A 25,984-nucleotide genomic window follows, 5' to 3' on the forward strand; every position below is an offset into this window, starting at 1 on the left:
CGCAAGTGCACTTGCGTCTCACCGTTACCATAGCGACTGGGCCTCTGGACTGCAGATCCTAACTGCCTTGTCAACATCTTTGAGCATCGGCAGCTCCGGAGGCCGGGGTAACTGGCGGGTAACTAGGCTTTGGAGTGATATTTTTAAATATGTGTCGTTAAGCTGTTCGTAGGCTATCAGAGGTTTAATTTTTGTTCACAGCCTCAACACCCTGGGCGGTGGATCAGTCCGTTTATTCAGATTCCACGGGACTGGAATCTGAATTAGCATCTCTGTCTAACCAGACCTTTATTCTAATAGAAAATGAACAATGGCGTTGAGCAAAGAGAAACCCCAGAGAAACAGACATGTCAGGGCACAATTGGAACTAAATGGTTATACACTTTGACAAAAATGGCAAAGCTAAGATCACAGACCCCACTAGTATTTGTTAAACGCTGTATACTCCCCAAATTAACTTGTAGGCTCTCTGGGAAGATTAAAAAGAAATTAAGGCATAGATCCAGTACCAAGAAGCTTACAATCTGATTGAAGACATACACGCGAAATACTCAAAGAATTGTATGGCATTGACTTTACGTGCAATAGGATTCAGTGGTTGAGGATATAGATGAGTAAATAGAAGTCTGATAGAAGAGACGAGATTAACACTAGGCATTTAGATGGGATAGAGGAGGAGAAGATTAAAAAATTAGGCATTATGACAACTACCAACTCCTTAAAATTGTCAAACATTAAAATATGTAAACTTCTATTGATCAAATTAGACCAGATTTTAATTAAGAACTCAAGTACTACTTTAATAAAATCTTTTCCACAAAAATTCTGAAGAACTACGAAACTCTAAGAAGTCTTCTTTGTTTAATAAAAAGTCATATGGTATGTACTATGAATATGTGCTAATATGAATTGTAATATTCAATTGATTAGAACACTTTGTTGTCCCACCAAGACATGTAGTAGTTACTATTACATTTCTCTGGTAGCTGGTAGGTTTAAAGTTGCAATGGATTTTATATCTTTTGGTAATAGGCAGCTTTTGGTCAGTAAATTTTTGTAGGCTGGATTTATTCTTAACTGCTTACTGAGTATGGGGTCAGCGGTAGAGGTAGAGTTGGGCACTTTAGGTCTTGATGCTAAAGTCCCAAGGTCTGGGGCTTCCAAAATTTGCAAGTCTTGGTCCAGTTTGTAGGCAGTGATGTGAATAGGTCTGTATCAGTGTGTTATCAGTGCTAGGTGAGATGATACACTGGCTTTTGCAGAGCCCCACCCTTCATGCAGTCCCAATCATTATTCCCCAGAAGCCACATGTAGGAAAGAAAAGTCCTAACATGTCTTATTAATAACTCCAGTCTGTAGAGAATCAGACTGAGAGACAGTTCTGCTTAAGAGTCAAGCAAGGTAGAGCCTCACGTGCCAGCCACTCCAAAACTTCCATATATGCAAACCCAAGTTAGCCAAGTTGAGATTGGTTGAACTGCAGCGGGCTATTTAGAATCTTATAAGGAAAAGAAATGTTTTTGGTTGAAGCCACTGAAATTTTGAGTTTTATTATACTGATAGCTGACTAGCATACAGAGCAAACAGAGTGAACAAAATTCCACATGCTGAAAATGAAAAAGAGAAAAAAATCATTGGGAATCCTATGGACTACTAATATTGAAGGAAGGAAGGAAGACAGGGAGGGAAGGGAGAGAGGGAGGGAAGGGGGAGAGGAAGGAAGGAAAGGTGTAAAAGATGGATAAAGTACAAGACCTTGGGGTAAAACCTAGCCTAAGAGGGGAAAAAAGAAAATTCATCATATATATTTTGTGCTGAAGAAGAACTTAAGAATATGAATGCAATAAAACAGGAACTTAAAGACAAGATACCACAATAATAAGACTCAAGCTCTATGAGGGCTGAGTCTTGTGATTTTTATCCACTACTAGGGATAGTACCTTGCATATAGTAGATAGTAAGTAAATATTTGATGAATAAATGAAATAAAATGGAGATAAAAGAACTAAGGAAATTAACTGAAGACAACATCCACCTTAAAGGACTTAAAGGAATAATTTTTAAAAGCATTAAGAAGCAGACTAGAGAGATGCACATCAAATTATAATGTAGAGGAAAGGCTTAAAATAATGACAGAATACTAGGCAAAACCCGAAGATATGAAAGTTATTAAAAATAATATGTATGGAGGAGACAAAGATAACGCAACATAAGATTAACATGTGCCCACAGCAAATGGAGGAAGAAATGTGCTTGATATAAAAAGTAAAGGAAGAAAAATACACAGATTAAAAGGATACACACTATGTTCTATAGGACAATTTCTACAGAAAAATCAACACCAAGACATGTAACCTCATTAAGTCATTCAACTTTTCAGAATAAAGAAAGAATTTTTTAGGTACCTAGGCATGAAATGAACAGGGGAGTGGGATGAAGAAAAAACAATTGGACTACTTTAGACTCATCTATAGCACATTCAGTATGGGAAGGCACTGAAAACATGCTGCAGAGTTCTGAAGGGGAATAAAATATTTTAGAAGAAAATTATTCTATAGCTTTTGTAAGTTGTCATTGAAATATAGTTCAAATTTGTGGGTGCTCTGTTTTTATTCTTGCTTGCACACACCGCCATTTCTGAGCTAATCTCTTTCTCATATAACTTGACAAACAATAGCAACTGACATGTTATTGTTTTCCAGCCTCTTCTCCCAACATTTAAATTCATTAGTTAAATAAAATTCCTTCTAGGTTGTCACAGAGTTTTCCAAAGGTTTTTCCCAATAGGTTTGTTCCTGAGTGACATATATCACTATCCTTTTAGCTTTCCACAACAGTTTCCTTGTTAATTGATCCTTGACCACTTAGGTATGGTGACTTATATTTTAGGTTTTTGTTATAGCGGTACCTAAGTCTGGACAAAAGTCTATATACATCAGCATAAACTTTGTTGTGCCATGGTAACAATCAACCCCAAAATCTCAGTGGTATAAAACAACACATTTTTTTTTTTTGTACATGATGCATGTCCATTGAGGATGTCTGGGGGCCATGCTTTATGGTATCCCCCTTCTGGCACTCAGGCTGATGATCTGCCATTATTTGGTCCAGTTTTTGATTTATTTGATTTTAAATTAATTATTATATATATTAATGGGGTACAGTTGATTTTTTGATAAATATTTACATTGTGGAATGATTAAATCAATCTGATTAACATATCTGTCATTTCACATACTCAGATTTTTTTTTGTGATGAGAACATTAAAAATCTACTCTTTTAGCAGTTTTGAAATATATATTATTAGTAACTAGTCACCATGCTGTGTAATAGATCTATAAAACTTATTCCTCCTAGCTGAAGCTTTGTATCCTTTGGACATCTTCTGCTCCCTATCCCTGTCTCACCCTCCAGCTTTACTACCCTCTGGTAACCACCATTCTACTCTCTACTTTTATGAGCTTGACTTTTTTAGATTCCACATATAAGTGAGATCATGCAGTGTTTGTCTTTCTGTGGCTGGCTAATATCACTTAGTATAATGTCCTCCAGGGTCATCCATGTTGTCACAAATGACAGCATTTTCTTCTTTTTTAAGGCTGAATAGTATTCTATTGTGTATATATACCACATTTTCTTTATCTGTTTCTTTATTTGTTTATCTGTTGATGGATAGTTAGGTTGCTTCCATATCTTAGCTATTGTGGATAATGCTGCAGTAAACATGGGAGTGTAGATATCTTTTTGACATACTTATTTCAGTTCCTTTGGATATATATCCAGAAGTGGGATTGCTGGATCCTACGGTGATTCTATTTTTGATTGAGGAATCCATACTGTTTTCCATAATGGCTGTATTAATTTAATTCCCACCACCAGCGTTAAAAAGGCTCTCTTTTCTCCACATCCTAGCCAACATTTATCTTTTATCTTTTTGATAGCTGCCATTCTAACAGATGTGAGGTGATAAATATCATTATGTTTTTTAATTTTCATTTCCCTAATGATTAGTGATATTGAGTATTTTTTCATATATCTGTGGGCCATTATATGTATTTTTTGAGAAATGTCTGTTCTGATTCTTTGCCCATTTTTAATTGGGCTATGTGTTTTCTTGTGAAGTTGTTTGAGTTCTTTCTGTATTTTGGATGTTGTCCCCTTAGCAGATGTATGGTTTATAAATATCTTTTCCTAATCTGTGAGTTTTCTCTTCATTCTATTAATTGTTTCCATTGCTGTGCAGAAGCTTTTTAGTTTGATGTAATCCCTTTTGTCTACTTTCGTTTTTGTTCTTGTGCTTTTTGGGTCGTATCCAAGAAATCATTGCCCAAACTAATGTTGTGGAGATTTTTTTTCCTGTTTTCTCCTAGTAGTTTTAGTTTCAGGTCTTACGTCTGAGTCTTGAACTAATTTTGGTTGATTTTTATTTATGATGTGAGATACATTTCTGATTTTTGTGGTAGAGACAAAGCTCAGGAGGGTCTTGCACTAGCAATTAATGGTTGCTTATAATTCACTGACTAAAACTAATCACATGGGCTGCAAGTAATCATAAGGTGGCCAGGAATTTCAATTTCTGCAAAAGAGAAAGCCAGAAATATTTGATAAACGCTTGTGTGTACTGCACAAGCATTCTCAGACATTACTTCAGAATACAGCATCTGTGGTAGGCATCCTCTAAGATGGCACCCAATGATCTCTGTCTCCTGTTCTTGTGTAAGCCCCTCTCCTTGAGAGTAGGCTAGACCTAATGTCACCTTTCTAATGAATGGAGTTCAAACACAACCCAATGGCCACATTGAGTTGAGGCGACAGAGTTAGAAATTTTGGACGATCAGACAGCTACAATTTGCAGGGCAGAATGCCAAAGAGGAGAGAGTATGCAAAAAGAAAACTCTGTAAATCTTTAGGGAGTTGCTCATGAGCCTAAACTGAGTGCTGATCCTTGCATGAATTCATGGAAACTAAGTAACACTGAGGAAAGAACCGTTGGAAATAAGCGGCAGAACATTTCCTAGGGTTCACATAGGGCTAGGACTAATTCACATTCCCTGTATCTTGAGTGGAGAAACCTTAAAATAGCTGGAACATTGAGTTGAATACTCAGAAAGGTACCTCAGTAGTGGAGAAAAATTAGCCCTAGATGAAAGGCTGTTGTGATCTAGCCTAAGAGAGCATGAAACCAAGCCTCCAAAGAACCAGGCTGTTTCCAAATAACTGTGTCCCAGACCAAAACTTAAAAATACTTAGAGGAATAAAAATAAAATTGTTTAGCAATGTAAAATCACAATGCCTGGCACTCAGGTCAAAAATTGCCAGATATGCAAAGATGAGTCCCATAGTGAGGTGAAAAATTAGTTAAAAACAGAACAAGAAATGGCACAAATGAAAGAATTAGTAAACATAACAATTACATAAAATTAAAAGAACATTAAAGCAGTATATGTTCAGAAGGACAGAAGGAAGCCCAGGCTGATTGGGAAGGGACAAAGAAATATATAAAAGAGATCCCAATTAGACTTCTAGAGATGAAAAGTACAACATCTAAGGTGAAAAATGGATGGAATAAAGAGCAGATTAGACATTAGGCAAAAGAAAAGATTAGCAAACTTAAAGATGTAGTGATGGAAACTGTGCAAAATAAAACAGAAAACAGAAAGATTTTTTATAAAAGGAGAACTAGTGAACTGTGGGACAACTTTCAACAATGTAACATACATGTAATTGGCATGCCAGAGGAGGGAACAAAAAATATCTGAAGAAACAAAGGCTAAAAAATTTTCAAATGTGATAAGCATTATGAACCCACAGATCCAAGAAGCTCGGTGAATCTTAGGCACAAGAAACAGAAAGAAAACTACAACAAGTACGTTATAATCAAATTGCTTAATATCAGTGATAAAAAACAAATATTAAAGCCAGCCAGAGAAAAAAGACATATTACATATAGAGGAACAAAGATAAAAAAAATCAACAGACTTCTTGTTGGGAACAATGCAAGCCAGAAAATAGTGGACCCAAATCTTCAAAGTACTTAAAGAAAACAAAACTGACAATTGAGAATTCTATGCCCAGGTAAAATATTGTTCCACAATGAATATGAAAAAAAGAGATATAAAAGCTAAATTAATTAATCAGCAACAGACAAGCACTGTTAAATGAAAACATTCAGGCAAAGGGAAAATTATGTTGTATGAAAATCTGGACCTACTCAAAGGGATAAAGAGCACTAAAAACTATAAATATATAGATGAATATAAAATACTTCTCTTGTTTTAAAGACAATTGCTTAAAAGAAAATGTATAACGATGTGTATGGGGTTTGTACTATAGATAGAATTAAAATATGACAACAAAATTATATGTAGTGGGAGGGGAAATGGGCTATACTTTTATACGGTTCTTCTAGTGTATGTGAGGTGGTATAATTTATCTATAAATTATACACATATTCAAAATGCCTGAACTAAAAACTGCAGAATAGAAAGGAGAAGTAAATAAAATTACAATTATTGTTGAAGATTTCACACCTTTACTTCAATAGTTGATAAACCAGGTATATAGAAAATCAGTAAGAATGTGGAAGACTTGAACAATTCTGTCAATCAACAAATTACTTACACTGAAGCCAACTATAGCAGCGTATACATTCAAGTACATGTGGAACATTTGCCAAAGCAGTTTATATTCTGGCTATAATAAAAACAACTCTAAATAAATTTAAAAGAATTCAAGTCGTACAAAGAATGTTCTCTGACAAAAACGGAACCAACCTAATTAGAAATCAGAACAGAAGAGTAAAATATTCCTAAATATTGGAAAATACTTATATAGAACACTGACGCCAACTACAGCAGCATATACGTTCAAGTGTGTGTGCAACATTTACCAAGGCAGTTTACATTCTGGCTATAAAAACAAGTCTAAGTAAATTTAAAAGAATTCAAGTCATACAAAGAATGTCCTCTAACAAAAATGGAACCTAATTATAAATCAGTAACAGAAAAGTAGAATATTCCTAAATATTGGAAAATTAAACAATATAATTGTAAATAACCCATAGGCCAAAGAAAAAAAAAAGAAAAATTTTAACTGAAGGAAATGAAAATACAAAATTAAAAAAATTGTGGAATGCAGCTAAAGGAGTGCTTTGGTGGAAATGTATAGAATTAAATGTTTACATTAGAAAAGAAGAAAGCACTAAAATCAATGACCTAAGCTTCTACTTTAAGAAATTAGAAAAAGAAAAGCAAATTAAGCCCAAAGTAGACAGAAGAAAAGAAATAATAAAGATTGGAGTGGAAATCAAGTAAATGGTAAATAGAAAATAGAGAAAAATCAATGAAACCTAAATATGTGTCCTGAGAAATTAAAATTATTTGATGGGCTTCCTTGTTCATAAGACAAAGTCTAAAATTTTAACTTGAGTTTATGCTCCTGCATGATTTGGTCTGTACTTATGTCTCAGACTCTATTTATTTTCTGTTTTCTGTGCTTTGGTTATGCTGGCCTTTCAGATTTTTTATTGTCTTTACTGGCATGACCTTTGCACATGCTGTTTTCCTCTGTTTGCCCCCTCCTCAACTGTGTCAATGTTTTTGTCTCCCACTCATTGCCACCTAATTAATGCCCACTCATCTTTTAGATTTAGATTAAATATCCTAGACCAAAACAAATCCTATCGTAACCTATAAACTCTACCACAACAGGAACTGTGTTTGTTTTAGCTTGACCTTTTATCTTTAACACTTAACACATGCCTGACTCATGGTGGATTCTCAGCAAATATTCGTTAAATGAATGAATGAAGTCTATGGGTCTTTTTTTCTTAGAACATGACAAATTCAAATATCACTCATTTTCTGCATCTCATGAATTAACATCTTGAGAATTGAAAGACTATTGCTCTTGAGCTTACGATACTTAAGGGGGTATTTGGATACTTCCCCATCTTTTTATTCACCATTTGTATTGCTCTGTTTATCTATTGCTTTATGAAAATATGCTGGAGACTCAAGTTCCTTTTGTGTTCTGATGTATCATTCTACTGTTGTAAAGTTTCATCATTAAGGCTAAGGTTTGATTTGTTTCATTGTATCACCCATTCTAAAGAAGCATGGTATGGCAAATAGACTAGTTAAAATGGTAAATTACAGAATTTTAAGAATATCCTACTTACAGATATTTTACTTCATATATATCGGTGACTAAAAAGTGAAATCAGTGTCTTAATACTCTGTTTTCAAGAATGACACAAAAATATGTAGGAAGTAGTGCTGATTGAATTCTTGTGTCCCAGTCATTGGCTTTATACATGTTAAATTGTTTTTAGTTCCTCACAACAACTCTATAAGGTAGGAATTAATACCATTTTACAGACAAACTTTTAGTGATTTGCTTAAAATCTCAGAGCTAACATTGTGTCAAAATTCAAACCTGGCTGGGCACAGTGGGCTCATGCCTGTAACCTTAGCACTTTGGGTGGGCAAGGTGGGTGGATCACTTGAGCCCAGGAATTTGAGACCAGCCTGGGCAACATGATAAAACTCTGTCTCTACAAAAAAATACAAAATTAGCTGGGCATGGTGGTTAACACCTGTAGTCCCAGCTACTTGAGATGCTGAGGTGGGAGGATTGCTTGAGCCCAGGAGGTTGAGGCTGCGTGTAGTGAGCCATGATCATGCCACTGCACTCCAGCCAGGGTGACAGAGCAAGACCCTGTCTCAAAGAAAAAAAAAAAAAGAAAAAAAAATCAAACCTAATTCTGATGCTGAAACCCATCATTTTCCCACTGCTACCACTTCTCAAACATGTAAGCTATTATTTTTTTTTGCCATCCTAAGTACTAAATATTTAGGTCCTAATGATACCTTAGCTAACAATGGCCAGCAATTATTTGTTTGTGTGACTGTGACACCATCAGTTTTCCAAGCTAAAATGGTGATCAACTTATTCACAGATAGTACCCTAGTAAGAAAAAGAAGGTAGAGGTAAGATTGTATCCAACATCAAGTTAGTTCTTATGTAAAATGCCAGTGTTCTATAACATGAGTCATATGAATACACAACAGTGGTAAGAATGCTCACTAATATTTAATGGTTTAGTCATCAGATATGAAAACTGAAAAACTGCTTAGCTGGAGAGTTATGTTCTGGTGTAAGGGTTAAACTAGACATTACTGAGTAGAGCAGCTGTTCATGAGGTAAGCTATTGATTTAGAAGCCAAGAATGAGTTGGGAGAGGGAGAGCAGTTAGAGAAATCAGCAGAGAAGCAGCCCAGGGCCCAGGGAACAGAATAATGAGGACAGTACAAGGTGTATTCTTCCTTTCACAATTGTAATTCTTCCAGTCATTTGGGAATTTGAAGACTCTCTTGAGGAAATAGGAAAAAAAAAAAAAAAAAAAAAAAAAAAAGTTAGTCCAGGCATTAGAGAGAGGGTGTAAAGAATCCCATGTAAGAGTTATAGAGAAATTTGTAAAGGTACAATTTGGGTTTGAGGATATTGGAATGGGATGAGGATATAGATAGATTGTATTTATTTGGGATATTATAAGAGAAGGTCTAGGAGAGAAAGAGAATGAGGAAAACAGAATATAAAATGAGAAGAATCTCAATTCTGATTTTGTACAGATGGATTAGACTGTAGGTCCCCATTCATGGATGAAAATACTAATATTGTAGGGAAATAAGCCAGTAAAAACAAGAATGAAACCCTCCAAAAAGCTTTACAGAAAATTTTTAGCTAAGCCTCAGCTTGTTGTTGGAGCTATGCATTGAGATGTTTGATTCTTTTGCAGGTAGGAAACTATGTGAAAGAATCTCCTGATGTCATAATTTCCGGGTGTCACTGGAACATTTGATCATCATTCCTTTGGCAATTCCAGCCTTCTATGGAAGGCCAGTAGAAAGCATTGATTTATTCACCTCTACAGGAATCAGACTCAGCCTCTTTTGGTAAGTCTGTTTATCCTTGATCAAATTAGCTAAATGTTAATACCTGTATAGACAGGTAGTTATACTAAACCCCAGAGTTTACTATGGTTTTACTAAATCATCATTGAGCAAAACACTTTTTTTCTTGATATTGACACACAGTCTACAAAAGTTATTGTATTAAAATTCTTAAAACTTAATTTGATTTTATTATTACCACCAATAAACATTTATTTTTAGGCATAGAATACTATACTAAGTGTAAGAACTAGTTGCACTATTTAAAATTTTTCCTATCCTTTGTGTACTAATAGTTGAATACATGCAAATTATTTCAAGATAAAACTAACCAAGCACTGTTCTAGGTATTAAGTATTCAGTGATGACAAAGACAGACTTGGAATGAGGGGGGATATTAAACATTTACAAAAAATGAGGATAGTGTTTCTCAACAGTGGGCAGTTTTGCCTCTCTCTCCCACCAGGGGATATTTGACAATGTCTATAGACATTTGTACTGTCACAACTTTGGGAGAGGGGTACTATTTACATCCAGTGGGTGAAGGCCTTGAATGCTACAAAACATCCTACAGTGCACAGGACAGTATCTTCCCTCCCCAGCTAAGAACTATCTGATCCCAGCTGTGAATAGTGTCATGATTGAGAAACCCTGAATTAGAAGGATAACTGTTACCAAGCAGAAATAAAGGTTGCTATGAAAATGTAGATAATGGGGGTTATAAAAGTAAGTTATAGAGTAAGTAAAATGTAAATTCAGGCTTAGTGGATTGCATTGGCCATAGTGAGTGAAGGGTGGGAGCAATGGGGTAGGGAAGAGTTCCAAGGTAGGCAGTAAGGAGTTCATTTCATATATCAGGTATACTTGCAGACATTTCTATGCATTTACTAATGCTCAGTAGTACCTGCTGAATAGTAATAGTTAACATTTACTGAGCACTTACTGTGTGTTAGGCACTGCACTTTACATGTATTACCTTACTTAATCCTCACTATTACCCTAGAAGTAGAAAATATTATCACCAATGTACCCTTGAGAAATATAGGTAAGTACCTTGACTAAGATCACATAGTTGGGAAGGGCCAGAGCCAGGGACTATACTGTGACTATAGAGAAGCAGGGGGGAAATGAATAATCACCTGGAACAGAAGGATTAGCTGAAGATATTTCAGTGAATGTGAAACTGTGCTCCAAAGGAAGAGAAGAGCATAGATAGGTAGAGAGGTGCTTGTTGATTGCAACAACCATTTAAAGACAAACTGAATTTTGTTTTCACACAGCAGAAATGGTCTTCAGTTATGTTAACCATAGGGTACATTTTCCTTGCATTGCTTGGTGGCTATTTTGTATTTTTTACAAGACTTAAAATTGTACGTAAGGGATGGTTGTGAAATACAGTAATTTAAAACACTTTTTTAGCTATTTAAAAATAGAATAACATTCAGAATGTTTCTATACGTCTATAACAAAATAGTAATATTAAAAATCCCAAGGCCAGGCACATTGTGTCCACCTGTAGTTCCAGTTACTCAGGAGGCTGAGGCAGGAGGATCGCTTAAGCCCAGGGTTTCAAAATTGTAGTGCCTTATGATTGCACTTGTGAATAACCACTGTACTCCAGCCTGGGCGACGTAGTGAGACTCTGACTCTGTAAAACATTCCATACAAGTCTTTGAAGACAATCTATCTCCACCCCCAACATTTTAATTTTCTAATCTAGGTTTTCAATATTTTAACTTTCTAATCTAGGTTTTCAGTGAATTATGCCTTTTCGATTTGGAACCCAGCCAAGGAGGTTTCCAGTGGAAGGAGGAGACTCTTCAACTGGGCTGGAACCGGGGCTGAGCTCCAGTGCTGCCTGTAATGGGAAGGAGATGTCACCAGCCAGGTAAAGTCTTCTATCCTCACAAGTGAGGAACTACGTACTGGCTGTCATCAATACAACCTTCAGCTGATATTCAGTATTAGCAAGAAAAACCCTCAGCAATTCAAAAATATTGTTGTTTCTAAATTAGTATGAACAGAGCCCAAGTTTCCTTAGTATGGAGTCTGTATTTTGTATTTCTGTAAGTCTTGATGATAGACCAATTCATTCTCTCTCTTTCTGGTACATTTTTAGCTATTAACAAAAAACCCACAGTTACCTTGGCACCAACCTAATAGATTGTTGATAGCTTCACGATTAGATAACATTCAATTAAACAAACAAACCTTCAGTGCTAGTATGTGTAGGGCACCGTGCTAGGCATAAGGCTAAAAATATGAAAAAGACTTAGACCTCAGATTCAGTGTCACTTTGGCTTTGATTAGTGTCGCTTTGGCTGTGCTGTGACCTTTGGCAGAAAGAGTGATATAGAGCATGAAGATTCTGTGAGACAAAGTATTTTTGCAGAATGATTAGTTTCACTTCTGTGATGTTTACTATAGCAAAACCTTAGATACTACATTGTTAGATTCTCATGGCTTGGAAATTTTGGGAACACAGATTTAAGTTTAACAGGTGTAGGTACTTAAAAATTGGAGTTAGTCGGGATGAAATAGGCTACTTTGGGAAGTAGTGAGCTCCCGGTCTTTTGAAATGTGCAAGGCTGAATGACTATTTGGTGGGAATGTTGGAAAGGAAATTCGTATACTAGATGTATTTTTGGACTAGGTGTCATTTAAGGGCCATTTCAAATATGAGATTCTATCAACATTTGAACAGTATGTGAAATACTATGTTCAGTTTTGTATTTTGCCACAAACATTCTTGTTTTGAAATCACTCAACTGAGGCGATTTAGGGTGCATATGCACATGAATTACCATGGTATTATCTCTTATGTTTGTAACGATGCACTTTTGTTTTGCCATTTAGCAATCATTGCATACCTTTCAAAATGAATATCTGGAGGATTATCTTTGAATATATGAATTTCCTGTGATTAAATGTATGTCAGAGGCCACAATTTCTTTGTTATATCAGTCTAAAATTGGTGCCTCATCAGCATCACCATGTTATACTCATTTTATGACATTCAGAGATTTCAAAGTGATTTAAAACAGTAAAATATACAATCACACTTTGGTGCTCTGAAAAAAAATTTCCCCTTTTTAATATCTAACTACATGTCATTTGCTTTTTTATTCAGGCAACTCCGGAGGTGCCCTGGAAGTCATTGCCTGACAATAACTGATGTTCCTATCACTGTCTATGCAACAATGAGAAAGCCACCTGCACAAAGCAGCAAGGAAATGCATCCTAAATAGCATCATTAAGTCTTTTGTCAAGGTCTGACTAGGTCAAGGGTAATGGACCAGTATCATCTGCTGATCTGGTAAACAAATAAAAGTGGTGGCACCTTTAGATGACGACAACAGTTGAACTATTTACTTTTGGTAAGACAGACAGAAATGTCAGCAAAGCACACGTAGTGTTAGGCTATCAGTTATGTCTGACACATAAGACAGAATAATATTTCACAATTAGAAAATACCTTAGAGATCGTCTTGCTCACGGCAGATCATTAACATCAATAATTAAAGATGAAACTTAATCTACCTTGGTCATCAGTCAGGTGGGGCTTATTCTAAATACTTAATATGTCTTAGGCTCATTTCCTTGTTCATATTTGGATTGCTACTTGGCTAAATCCTTTCACCTTAGTACCCCAAGACAGTTTCCTGGCTTGATATTATTAGATAATGCTCTGCTCAGGAATAATTATGTTGGGTGAGAAATGGAGCCCTGGGGTTGTGTGTTTTGGAAGAGTATTCAAGATCAAAGAAAGTTCTTAGTCCATGGTTAATCTGCAAGGCATTTAAGCTACTTCCATAGAGGAGCCCAGATTGTTGGTTAAATGTATTGATAATGAAGTCAAAGCTATGGTTCTAACCCCGATTTTTCCAAGAAAAATGACGTCTGGTTATCACATTGTACCCCAAGTGCTAACCAGTTATCTTGATAAATTGTTTGTAGTAGGTTTTGAGAAACTTCATGTGGATTTTTTAATTTGGTTGGATGTAGGATCACTTTTGAGGTTGAGGCCAGCTCTCTATGTTCTCTTTTTCTTCTTGCAGTAGTCCCCAGAAACTCAGCGTGATTTCCTTTTCTCTCGATGGCTGTCAGCATCCATCTAATGAAATTGTAGTCTCCAAAAGACTGACTTTAGGATCAGATACAATTTTCACCAGTGTTTTTTGTCTACCTTGCTGCTTCTGAAAATATACATGTAAGCCTTTAAAAATGAGAAGTTTATTAACTTATAATTAAGTAGACATAGATGCATATGTGTTACATTAGGTGAAAAAGAAAAACTGCCAGGGAGTTATAAGATGAAAAACTCTCAGAGCTCACACCAAGCTGGGAGACGTTTGAATGCCAACTAGTTAAAGTGGAAAGATCTTGAACATGTGGGGCATTGAGCAGAAACTCAGAAAAGTCATACTTTCATGGGAGATCCAAACTGGAGCTAGACTAAAGGCTCATGTATACCAACTTTAAGAAAGCTTAAAAATAATCCTTGAGAGACTCAGGATGATTTCTGAGTAACCTCATTTTGTCTGCCAAATAAAATGGAACATTCCTTAAAGGAAGAAAACAAAATTGAGGCAGGAAATTGCCTGAGGCTGGAGAAAGAATGACAGGAGAAAGGAGTGATGAAAAATTCCTCAGAGGGCTGGGCTTGGTGGCTCACGCCTGTAATCCTGGCACTTTGGGAGGCCAAGGCAGATGGGTCATCTGAGGTCAGGCATTTGAGGTCAGCCTGGCCAACATGGTGAAACCCCAACTCTACTAAAAATACAAAAATTAGCCGGGTATGGTGGCAGGTGCCTGTAATCCCAGCTACTTGGGAAGCTGAGGCAGGAAAATTGCTTGAACCCGAGAGGTGGAGGTTGCAGTGAGCTGAGATTGTACCACTGTGCTCCAGCCTAAGCAACAGAATGAGACTTCATCTCAAAAAAAAAGAAAACAAGAAAAAAGAAAAAAAGAAAAATTCCTCAGAGCTCATACAGGGCTGGGAAGAATGCGTGTTTCAACAATAGTGGATCTTTTAATATAGTACATGGATCATTGAGTAGAGTCCTCAGCAAGATATTGCCAAAGTAGGGTTAGGGTTAGGTTATGGAGATGGGAATAGACTGAAGACTACTCTGGACTTGCCTTAACAGAGTTTAAGAGCAACATTTGAAAGAATCAAACTGATTTCAAGTAACTTAACTGCATCCAAGGGGAGACAACCCCTCAGAATAAAAATAAAAACTACAATAAAATCCAGCACCGAAAATGTAACATTCACAGTGATTATCATCTAATAAAAAATTACCAGGCATGCCAAAAAAAAAAAAAAAAAAAAAAAAGGAAAAGGCATTCCACAGTCAGGAGAATCTTTAGTCGATGGTAACAGACTCAGAATGACAGATGACAGCATTAGTAAATGATATGATTTGGCTCTGTGTCCCAACCCAAATCTCATGTTGAATTGTAACCCCCAGTATTGGGGGAGGGACCTGGTAGGAGGTGATTGGATTATGGTGAACACCCATATGGATATGAATATGGAGTATTCTCCATGGATATGGAGAACACCCCTTGCTGTTCTCATGATAGTGAGTGAGTTCTTACGAGATCTGGTTGTCTAAAAGTGTGTAGCACTTCCCCCTTTTCCCTCTGTCTCTCCTGCTCCACCATGGTAAGATGTGCTTGCTTCCCTTTGCCTTCTTTTATGACTGTAAGTTTCCTGAGGTCTCCTAGCCATGCTTCCTGTTAAGCCTGTGGAACTGAGTCATTTAAACCTCTTTTCTTCCTAAATTACCCAGTCTCAGGTAGTTCTTTATAGCAGTGTGAAAATGGACAAATACAGCAGACAAGCTACTATAAATATCATTCAAGTAGTAGACGAAAGCATAATGAAGAAATAAATGGAAGGTATAAAAATGACCCAGATAGAACTTTTAGAAATGAAAAGTACAATATCTAAAGTAATAATATACACTGAATACGATTAAGAGATTAGATACTGGAGAAGAAAATATTAATGAACTAGAAGACATAGCTATATAAGTTATCCAACGTCAGGTACAAAGAAAAAAGCAATTAAGAAAAGAGTATACATTTTGCGTTTCATTATCAAGCAGTCTAATATATATGTAAGTGGCTTCTCAGAAGAAGGGAGGGTAATAGAAAAATATTTGAAGAAATATTTTTCCCCAAATTTGATGAAAACTATAAACTCGCAGATCCAAGTACCTTAACCAACCCTAAGGAGAAGAAACGTGAAAACAAAACAATGACATGTCCTAATTAAATTGAAGAGAAAAATCTTAAAACTTGATAGTAAATGACACATGCATTCAGAGAAACAAAAGAATGAGAGTACACTTTTCATCAGAAAATATGAAGGCAAAAAGGCAATGGAGCAATATCTTTAAAGTATCTTTCAAAAATGAAGGTGAAGTAAAGACTTTTCAGTCAAACAAATGCTGAGAGAATTCATTGCTAACAGATCTTCACTATAAAAAATGTTCAAGGAAGTTTTTCAGGCAGAAAGAAAATGGTACTAGATGGAAATTTGGATCTTTAGAAAGAAAGAACACAAGACATGGAAAATATGGGGATAAATATATAGGCTTTAAAAATTTTTAAACACTAAAGGTAACTGTTTAAGGCAAACTATGGCAATGATATTTCATGTAAAATTATAATGTATAATACTAGCAAAAAAATAAAGGAGGAGGAAAATAGAAGTTTACTTTTGTAATTCTTAGACTGTTTGTGAAATGACACAATGGTATTTGACAATAGACTGTGATGAAGTAAATTAAACTTGAGTTATCTCTAAAACCTAACAAATAGAATTAGAGCTAATACAGTAGCACTAACTATTGTATAGTGGAGAGTAAATGGAATAAATATTACTCATTTAATTCTAAAGAAAACAGGAAAAGAGGAAAGAAGGAACAAAGATAATATATTTAAATCATATCATATTGATATTTGCATTAATTACAGAAGGTCTAAATTTCAGTCAAAAGGCAGAGATTGTCAGATTAGCTAGAAAAGATGCAACTATAAGCTGTCTACATGAACCCACCTTAAATACTAAGACTCAGATAAATTAAAAGTATAAAAGGATAGAAATAGATATGCTATGCAGACATTAATCTGAAGAAAGCTGGAGTAGCTATGTTAATAATAGACAAGAAGATTTCAGAGCAAAGAATTTACAGAGGTAAAGAGAGACAATTCGTAATCATAAAGGAGTCAAGACATCAAGAGTACCTAACACTCTTTAATGTTTATGCCAGACCTTCAAAGTACATGAAGCAAAAATGGATGCAATTGAAAGGAGAAATAACTCCACATTTGTTGTTCAGGATTTCAGCTGGTAGAATAAGTAAACAGAATCAGTAGGGATATAGAGGACATGACAATCGATATAGAACACTTTACCTAGGAACAGCAGAATACTGTATATTCTTTTCAAGTGCACATGGAAAATTTACCAAGTAGAATATATTCTAGGCCACAAAACAAGTTTCAATAAATTGAAAAGTATTCAAAGTATGGAAGGGTATGCAAAGTATGTCTCACAGTAGAATTAAATTATAAATTAATAGCAGAAAGATACCCAGAGAATCTCACAATATTGGAATACTAAGTGAGACAGTGCTGAATAACCCATGAATAAAAGGAGAAATGACTGAATAAATTAGAAAGTACTTTGAACTAAATGAAAATGAAAACACAGCATATCAAAATGCATGGGTAGTGCTTAGAGAGAATTAAGGCAATAAATTCTTGCATTAGAAAAGAAGAAACATCTCAAGGCAATGATCTAAGCTTCTACCTTAAGAAAACAGAAAAAATGAGCAAAGCAAGTCCAAAAGAAACAGAAAGAAAGAAGGAATAAAGATAAGAGAAGAAACAATGATACAAGAGCAGATAAATAATAGAGAAAATCAATCGAACCAAAAGCTGGCTCTTAAAAAAGATCAATAAAATTGATAAGCCTCTGGGTGGAATTATCAGGATAAAAAAGAAGACACAAATCATCAAATCAGGAATGATAGTAGGGGCATCACTACGGATTTAAAGGCATTAAAAGGATAAATAGAGTTTTTCAGCAGTATGAATTATTTAGTCTTCCAAGGCCTTTACCCTGAATAAATTGCCTTCGCACATTTCTTACATTTCCAGGTGTAAGCTTTCTGTAAGGGAATATTACAAATAGGTCCTAGGGTAACTTGGTGACACCATGCTTTCATAACCTTCCACCTGCCTGACATCAGCTCATTAATCAACAGTCTTTAGACATGATCATTTGACAACATGTTCTGTTGAGGCTGCTGATTTAGCTCTCTGTTTGCAAACTGTGGTCTGGCTGGGCTGGTGAGGGACTCAAGCCTGAGCAGTCACCATCACTACACTTGAGGAGTTCCTTGAGAGAATCAACTGTTTCTTTTGGCGGCTAGGGTCATGCTACATTCCACTTACATTTCTGCCTTTCCGTCCCATGCTTTGGCAGATCATCAGGCTTTCACCCCTAATCTCATCTACCTTCTGCCCACCTCATCCTACCCTCTAGTAGTCTTCTCTGGGAATGGTGTCCTTGGGTGCTGTGACGTTTAGAAACTGAGTGGTCCTATTCATGGTAGCCAAACTTCTTACCTACTCTTCAGGACTTGAAAGGTTATCAGAGACCTTAGAGAGTGCTTTTTGTCTCTCTGAGGACTGTACCATTATTCCCTCAGGCTTCTCCCCACACCCTCAGGCAGACGAGAGATTTCTGGGGCTCAGTGGAACTCAGAGAAGTCACTGTCCGTTTTTTCCTTTTCTCAGACTTCCAGGAAATTTACAAGTCAAGTGATTGCCTTAGGAGGTTAGGTGAGGGGATAACTTTATGGAAACTAGGCTTCCTTTAAATTCACTCGTTATGAGCATATACTTACCTGCCAGACACTGGTCTCAGCTCTTGCAACATATCAGTGAATAACACAGATGAAAATTCGTGGCACTCACATTTTGGACAGGGGCTTGTTCAGTTGGCTTTCTGTACTGTATATAGACTCCGTGTGTGCATGTGCTGCAGGTTTGTGTGTGTGGTGTTGGGGGCATCATGGTGTTGCACTGCCAGTTGTGCTGAAATGGTTTCTCTCACTCAGTCTTAAAGAAGAAGGGATTGGCCCCTAGAAACCTGCTGCTCTTCTAGATGAGTTGAAGCAAGTGCCCTCTTGATTTTCTCAGTGAGACCCTGCCAGTTCACTACTTTATGGTACCTCTCTGGCTCTGGTCAGCTGGAAGGCAGATAGTCTTTGGAGGCAGGCAAGCAAGGTGACAATCATGCTGCCCCTGGAGGCAGGAAGTCTTGTTTCGACTACTGGCTTCTTGGTCCAGCTGAATGACAGTGGGCAAGGTATCTGAGCTGCAAATATTACCTCAAAGGATTAGTGGAATGAACAAATAAAATAATCAACTTTAGCTTATCATAGTGCCTGGCACTTAGTAAGTCCTCTATGAACAGACGTTAGCTATGTTCATCGATATCTTCAACATTATCATTATTTGTATATTTCAGACAGAAGGGTAGCAGGGGATGTAGGTAGGTATTGACATAAGTACCAATATGTAATATATGTAATCATTTCAAGGTAACATTGTTTTATTTCCCTTGGTAATTCCTCAAAATATTTCATATGCTCTCCCCTTAAAAGTTACTCCCTTTATGTATTGTTAATTCTGTTGATATCAGGGCCTATTTTCTCTTTTTCTGTCTTCTGAGTTGAGTTTTTCAGATATAATTCTTTTATTTCATTTCTACATATTAATATTCTACCAGCCATTCAAGCCCATTTTTTCTAGGCTTTATTAATGTAGCTACTTGGAAAACAGATTATAACATTTTAGAAATAAGACTAGTTGTGTTGCCGGTAATGTGGGGAGCACACTTTGTTTTTGAGACAGGATCTCACTCTGTTGCCCAGGCTGGAGTGCAGTGGTGCAGTCAGCAGTCATAGCTCACTGCAGCTTCGAACTCCTGAGCTTAAGCACTCCTCCGATCTCAGCCTCCCAAGTAGCTGGGACTATAGGTGTGTGCCCATGTACAAATTTTTTTGAAGAGATGGGATCTCATTATGTTGCCCAGGCTAGGAGCAAACTTTTAATAAAAGGACTTGTGTACTCTGAAATTGAATCTTACGATTTTGTCCTCCTGTTTTTGTTGTGATATCCTCAATGATTTCTATAGAACACACAATAATAGTAATAATAACCTACAGAAGCCCCCCCTCATGTACAATTTTATTTTTCTTTTAAAGAGATAAGGAAGGGAAAAAAGTAGTTTCCTTTTTTCTTATTTAGAAAAAATTAAATTATACTACATTTTTCTAGTATTCTGTTAGAAATTTACTTTATTAAACCTTGATAACTGCAGCTATAAACCTAAAATATTCTTCTTATACCGATAGACCAAACAAAAGGGCTAAAAACAAATCTATTATCTAATTTTAGATTATATGTAAGTTAGTGAGTCTCTTCAAAATAAAGAAAGGTAGTTTTAGGACAAAGAGATTTTTATATAGATTGAAAGTTATCTTCCCTGGAAGAAAGGTGAATTTGAGAATCTAGCCGCACTTCAAAAATGTGTGCAAATGTTTATTCAGAATCCCTTCTATTTTATTAGAAAACAGAAACAGTAATTTCACCAGTAGGAATTGCGTGTGCTCTCAATACAAGTAAGTTTGCCACTCCTTCAATTATTGTCCATTGCAGACATTTTGGACTCAAGGTAAGAATCCAAATGAGAAATAAGAAATATCCAGTCCCTGATGATTCATTTAAGTCCTGTTCAACTAGATGAAAGCTTCCACCAGAAGGAAGAGTTGCTGTTCCTCCTGGCTGGCTTTGTGTTTCTTTCAGTGCTCTAAAGAACTTTGTATTTGGGCGGCTGTGTTCTGCTGTGTCAGGCTGCTGGACAGGAGTTGATGCTCACGGCGCCGCTGACCAGGGCTGCTTTACTGAAGCTCACTGGGTGTCCGTCAATCACAAAGTGGCGTATGCAGCCTGTGAAGGGTTTGCTGGGGGCCAAGCGTGGTGTCAGTAGAGATTCTGAAAAGAGCAAGAAATAAAAACAAAGATTGCAATTAAGGTATTCCAAGCCCAAATATTACTTCCTGGTAAAAGTATACATATTTGCTCATATCATCGACATGATTGACATTTCAAAAATGGAATATAGTTATAATTGACTCATTTCTCAGGAACATTGTTTGTGAAGTTCTGTGAACATGTGGTCATTTTAATATTTTGCCATGTTTTCCATGATCAGATTTCTGTGTATTGTAGCTATCTTTCAAGGCTGAAATTTACCACTTACATGTAAAGCCTCAGCAGTGAATTTTCATGATCTACCTATTTTTTTGAAGTTAATTTCACCTGGGCCTCACTTATAATGTGTGCTTTGCTAAAAAGGAGGAAAGAAATTTTAGCTTCTATACTATTTTTGGACTGGTTAAAATTTCTTTTTAATTCATTACCCTTCACCCTTAAGCCTCCACATTTTTGCCTGTTCATAAAATATAATGAGAAAATAATGAATTCACATAAACTAAAAGTTAATTTTTCTGAGCTCAGGGTTTAAGAACTATAAATAGGGTAATGATAACTTGCTTAGTCTTTGTGTGGGCACAGGTGCCCTGTGGTATGCCAAGGGAACTTTCTTCTCTTATCTTAATTAGAAATCTAGAAGAAGCCTTATACTTATTAATTGTACAGACACAATTAAATGTGTTAGGATGACAGAAGCAATATAATTTAAAACAATTTAGAGAGCTTAGAAAGATCATAAAATTAAAATCCATTTACCCAAAGCTTATTATTATTTACCAACAGCTATGTGAGCAATAGCAGATAAAGGATGGAAAACACTTAGAAATCAGTAATTCAGGAAAGAACATAGAACAGCAAATGAAACATCAGCAAGCAGCTGTAATAAGTTTTCTAAGCAATGTAGGGAAGAACATGCAGAAACCGTGTACTGAAAATAAATCATGGAAATAGCATTTCATATTTAGAGTGATAATCATAAAAGGTTTAGATTTGGAAGGGGCCTGAGAGATCAATTCCCTTTATTGTCTCTAGATTAGTGTGACTATTCTTCAAGCCTGTTCAGTGTACTTCATCATCTGGATAAGAAATGAGTGAACAGGAAAGCTTATGAGGGGTAAGTAATACCTCAAAGTAAGCGAAGTAATACTTCTGCTTACTTTGGATACCAGACTTAGAACGTGGGTTTTGATTCTGCCCAAGCTTACCATCCTTTGGCTTATGAGGGAAACCATCTGGAGGTAATAATTCACGTAGCAGTTAGTGGTCTGAATAATTCGCCACGCAATTAATTGTAGGTAGTGACAGTACAGTGCCCTAGGACCCTAAGTAGTTGATTAATGAAATTAATGCATAATTTTAAGAGAGAATGTTTCCCGGGTTGAAGGCTTGACTATATACAAATAATGCAGAATTTTCAGTAGAGGAATGAATGGTTAGACCCGTGGGTGGGCTACATTAACAAAACATTATTATTATTATTATTATTATTATTATTATTATTCTGAGACAGAGTCTCACTCTGTTGCCCAGGCTGGAGTGCAGTGGTGCGATCTCTGCTCACTACAATCTCCACCTCCTGGGTTCAAGCAATTCTCCTGCCTCAGCCTCCTGAGTAGCTGAAAGGATTACAGGTGCTCACCACCACACTCAGCTATTTTTTATATCTTTAGTAGATATGGGGTTTCACTATGTTGGCCAGGCTGGTCTCTAACTCCTGAGCTCAAGTGATCCACCCGCCTTGGCCTCCCAAAGTGCTGGGATTACAGGTGCGAGCCAATACGTCTGGCAGAAAAAAGGATTTAATTTTTAATTTTGATTTTAAAACTGTCACATACTAAAGTTGACTTTTTTGGCCTATAGTTCTATGAATTTTATGCATTAGCTTTTTATGGATAGAAATAATGAGTCACCAGAGTTCTGAGTGGTATTCTTGGAGAATTCAGTGGTTTTATTTAGGGGTTTTATTTAGGGGTTTTATTTAGGGGTTTTATTTAGCCTAATTTCTTTAGTTATCCTCTTAATGCCTGGTTTCTGATATGATTTTAGTGGAATTTATCTTGAACAGCTCAAAATGATATAATTAATTACATTTCATCTAAAATTATAATTGCTTTTGTTCTAGGCTTGCTGGCCTAATTCTTAGATGGAATTAAAAGCTGCAGTGGTGCAGCGGGCTAGTGGTTACGCCCTTCTGGCCTGCTAGCTCCTGCGCTGGCTCATTAGCTAAAGTTTGCTATTCATTCTATGTCTCAGGCAGGCTGAATTTGGCTTTAGGTACATCTTGCCCGTCCAGTCTGTGGGGCTTAGCAACTCTTGTAGTGAGGGATGATAGCAGTGTGTGAGGCTGGGATCAGACTGTGAAAACAAACAAACCAAAATCAAAGATAAATATCTGTTTGAAAGATGTAGTAAGTACATTGGGTACACAGTGAAGGACAAATACTCCAGCTTTCACAAGGGAGGGTCATGCTTGTTTTGTCCACCTCCCAAAGCCTAGCACATTGCTTAATAGACAATCTATGCTATGTGTTGGATATAGTCATGTTCCCTGCCATCAAGGAATGTACTACTTAGTTTCAACAATATTCTGTACTAAGTGCTACAACAGTGGTATGCGTACACATCCTAGAGGGAAAGGGGCATGTATGTAAGTAAATGTCTGAGCTGAGTCCTAAAGGTCAATAGGAGTTAGACTGGGGAGGAATGGGAGAAGTTGTTTCTTAACAAAGGTACTAGGGGAGTAAAGGAAGAACATTTCCCAGAAATTGAGGCCCAGTTCCCTTATGCAAAGGCCTGGAGCAAAGAGACCATCACTAAACATTTAGGAACTGCAAGTCCCGGAAAGTGTGGGGAGATCCCAAAGGTAGGGATGAGGAGGAGACAGATGATCAAGAAGCTTGCATGCTATGGTGAATTTAATCCTGGAGGACCTTGGGAACCTGTGAAACATTTTGAACTGTGTTGTGATTTCTGGAGGGAAGCAATGTGCAGAAATATGCACTGATGTGAGACTTTTTCATGCTGCACCTGCATGAAGTACAGTGCTGGCCTTTGACAGAATCCTTTCAAAGCTGAAGTCAGGAACAGGGAGAGGACTGGGGAATGGAGAGGGGAGTGAAATGGGGAGACAAAGGAGAAGAAGAGTTGCTTTGCGAGGGTCTCAAATATTTCTTTTCACACCGGGTTACCATTATTGTCAATACTGGTATTTGAAAAGTTCAGACAAAGAAGAGTGCTTAGTTGTTACTATTTTTGGAGTACCCAAGGTCAGATGCTTAATTTTATCTGTGCTTTCTTGCCCTCTTCTTTAAAGCATTGTCTGTCTTTATGGGTCAGTCTAAAAATAATCTATTAGAAGATTATTAAAATCTCCACCAAGCCAAGGACAGAAAGACAAATATCATGTGTCCTCACTCACATATATGAGCTTAAGAAGTAAATCTCATGGAGAGAGGTAGAGAGTAGTTGGTAGTTACTAGAGGTTGGGAAGGGAAGGGAAGGGGGAAGAAGGAGATGAAAAGAACTTGGTTACTGGGTACAAAAACACGGTAAGATAGAAGGAATAATTTCTAGTTTTTCATAGTACAATAGGGAAATTATAGTTAAGATAATTTATTGTATATTTCAAAATAGCTAGAAGAGAAGGGTTGTAATGTTACCAACACAAAGAAAAGATAAATGTTTTAGGTGATGGATATTACAATTATCTTGATTTGATCATTACACGTTGTATACAGGTATCAAAATATCACATGTATCCCCAAAATATGTACAACTATGATAGGTCAATTAAAAACTCACCACCAAGTTCCCGCTGCAAAAGCTGGGTTATTTCCCTTTTAAATCCCACTCCCCAGCCATAGCATTCAGGTTTTCCAGGTTAGTGAAATGTGTAAAAACAAATGTATTCAATATGAGGACATGGTCCTTGCTTCAGAGGTTTAAAACAATTGGGGTGTTTATGTGTTGTCCATAAGTGTCTTGTCACAATCCTGGATTATACACCATTCTTGGCAGATGACAGCAGCAGTGACTGATGATGTTTACAGAATTGCCGCTGGGAACCTCTCTGAGGGAATGTCACTACCAGTGGACGACAACTTATGGTCTGCAGCTGTTTTTGCAGTTCAGACTAATCATGGACAGAGAGAACTGTGCATTTTTTCCTACTGAGGAAGGGGAGCAATTAACAGCAAGCTTAATCCCCCAAAGTTCTCAGATCCTACTGTAGTGTTAGTCAATGAGTTTTCTTTGTGTTAGAGATGAAATAAGAGTATGTGTTTCACTGTGTGTCTGTGTGTGGAGGGCACTTAAAAGGGAAAGGAAAGAAAAAAATAAGCAAACATGGCAAGGGAGAGTAATAGCTACTGGGTGGAATGCTGGGGTCTAGTTCTTATGTGTCACTTTATTGTGCTTTTTCCACTTAAACGACACTGTATATAAAATCCTTTGAGTAACTAGGTGCATCATGAAAACACATGGCTCAATAACAATTATGAGAACTCAGTTTTTTGGATTGGAAACTTTTCCTTTTTAAGCAACACTTACCTGGAACACCTCCAACAAACACAGGCTCCCTGTGATCAATTGGTTTTGGATTCAGGGGTCCAACCACGTGGTTCACTTCAGAGTCCACATCCAACTGAACCACATTAGAATCTCTAATAACTGAAATGCAGGGCAAAGACCGTAAGTGGGCAAAGATCATAAGTGGCACTAGAGTGATGAATTTTTACATGAGAAAGACTATTTATCACAGTAATTGCTTTTATTTATTCCAGAATAAAGCCTACACTTTCTTCTAGATTATTAAAATCATCAATGATGTCTAACAATGTCTAACCAAGAGATTACTGCAACATTTTCCTTAGAAAGGGAGAGTATTTAGAATATTCTTGTGCTACTTTGTTTTTGCTCTGTAAGTTATGCATTATTTAAGCAACTC

At 36.6% G+C, this 25,984-nt stretch overlaps 2 protein-coding genes across 6 annotated transcripts in view; one reads left to right on the plus strand and one right to left on the minus strand.

Annotated features, from left to right (window-relative positions):
- The first annotated feature begins 50 nt into the window (after window positions 1-50).
- On the plus strand, window positions 51-14,111 carry FAM229B (family with sequence similarity 229 member B). The gene is made up of 4 exons (XM_025383670.1): window positions 51-118; window positions 9,801-9,957; window positions 11,704-11,842; window positions 13,085-14,111. The coding sequence occupies exons 3-4, from the start codon at window positions 11,718-11,720 to the stop codon at window positions 13,200-13,202; spliced, it is 243 nt and encodes an 80-aa protein (XP_025239455.1). The 5' UTR covers window positions 51-118; window positions 9,801-9,957; window positions 11,704-11,717; the 3' UTR covers window positions 13,203-14,111.
- A 6,461-nt stretch (window positions 14,112-20,572) lies between these two features.
- Window positions 20,573-25,984, minus strand: part of LAMA4 (laminin subunit alpha 4) — a 149,089-nt gene continuing 143,677 nt past the window's right edge. For 4 of the 5 annotated variants that reach the window (XM_025381899.1, XM_025381901.1, XM_025381898.1 and 1 more), the window contains exons 38-39: window positions 25,588-25,707; window positions 20,574-21,039 (exon numbers count right to left, since the gene is read on the minus strand). In XM_025381899.1, the coding sequence (XP_025237684.1) occupies window positions 20,894-21,039; window positions 25,588-25,707 (266 nt within the window). In that variant the 3' untranslated portion in view covers window positions 20,574-20,893. Of the gene's footprint in view, window positions 21,040-25,587; window positions 25,708-25,984 lie in introns of all 5 variants that reach the window. The other variant, XM_025381900.1, reaches the window with a different exon arrangement.

This window comes from Theropithecus gelada, chromosome 4 (assembly GCF_003255815.1).
Source record: "Theropithecus gelada isolate Dixy chromosome 4, Tgel_1.0, whole genome shotgun sequence".
NCBI lineage: Eukaryota > Metazoa > Chordata > Mammalia > Primates > Cercopithecidae > Theropithecus > Theropithecus gelada.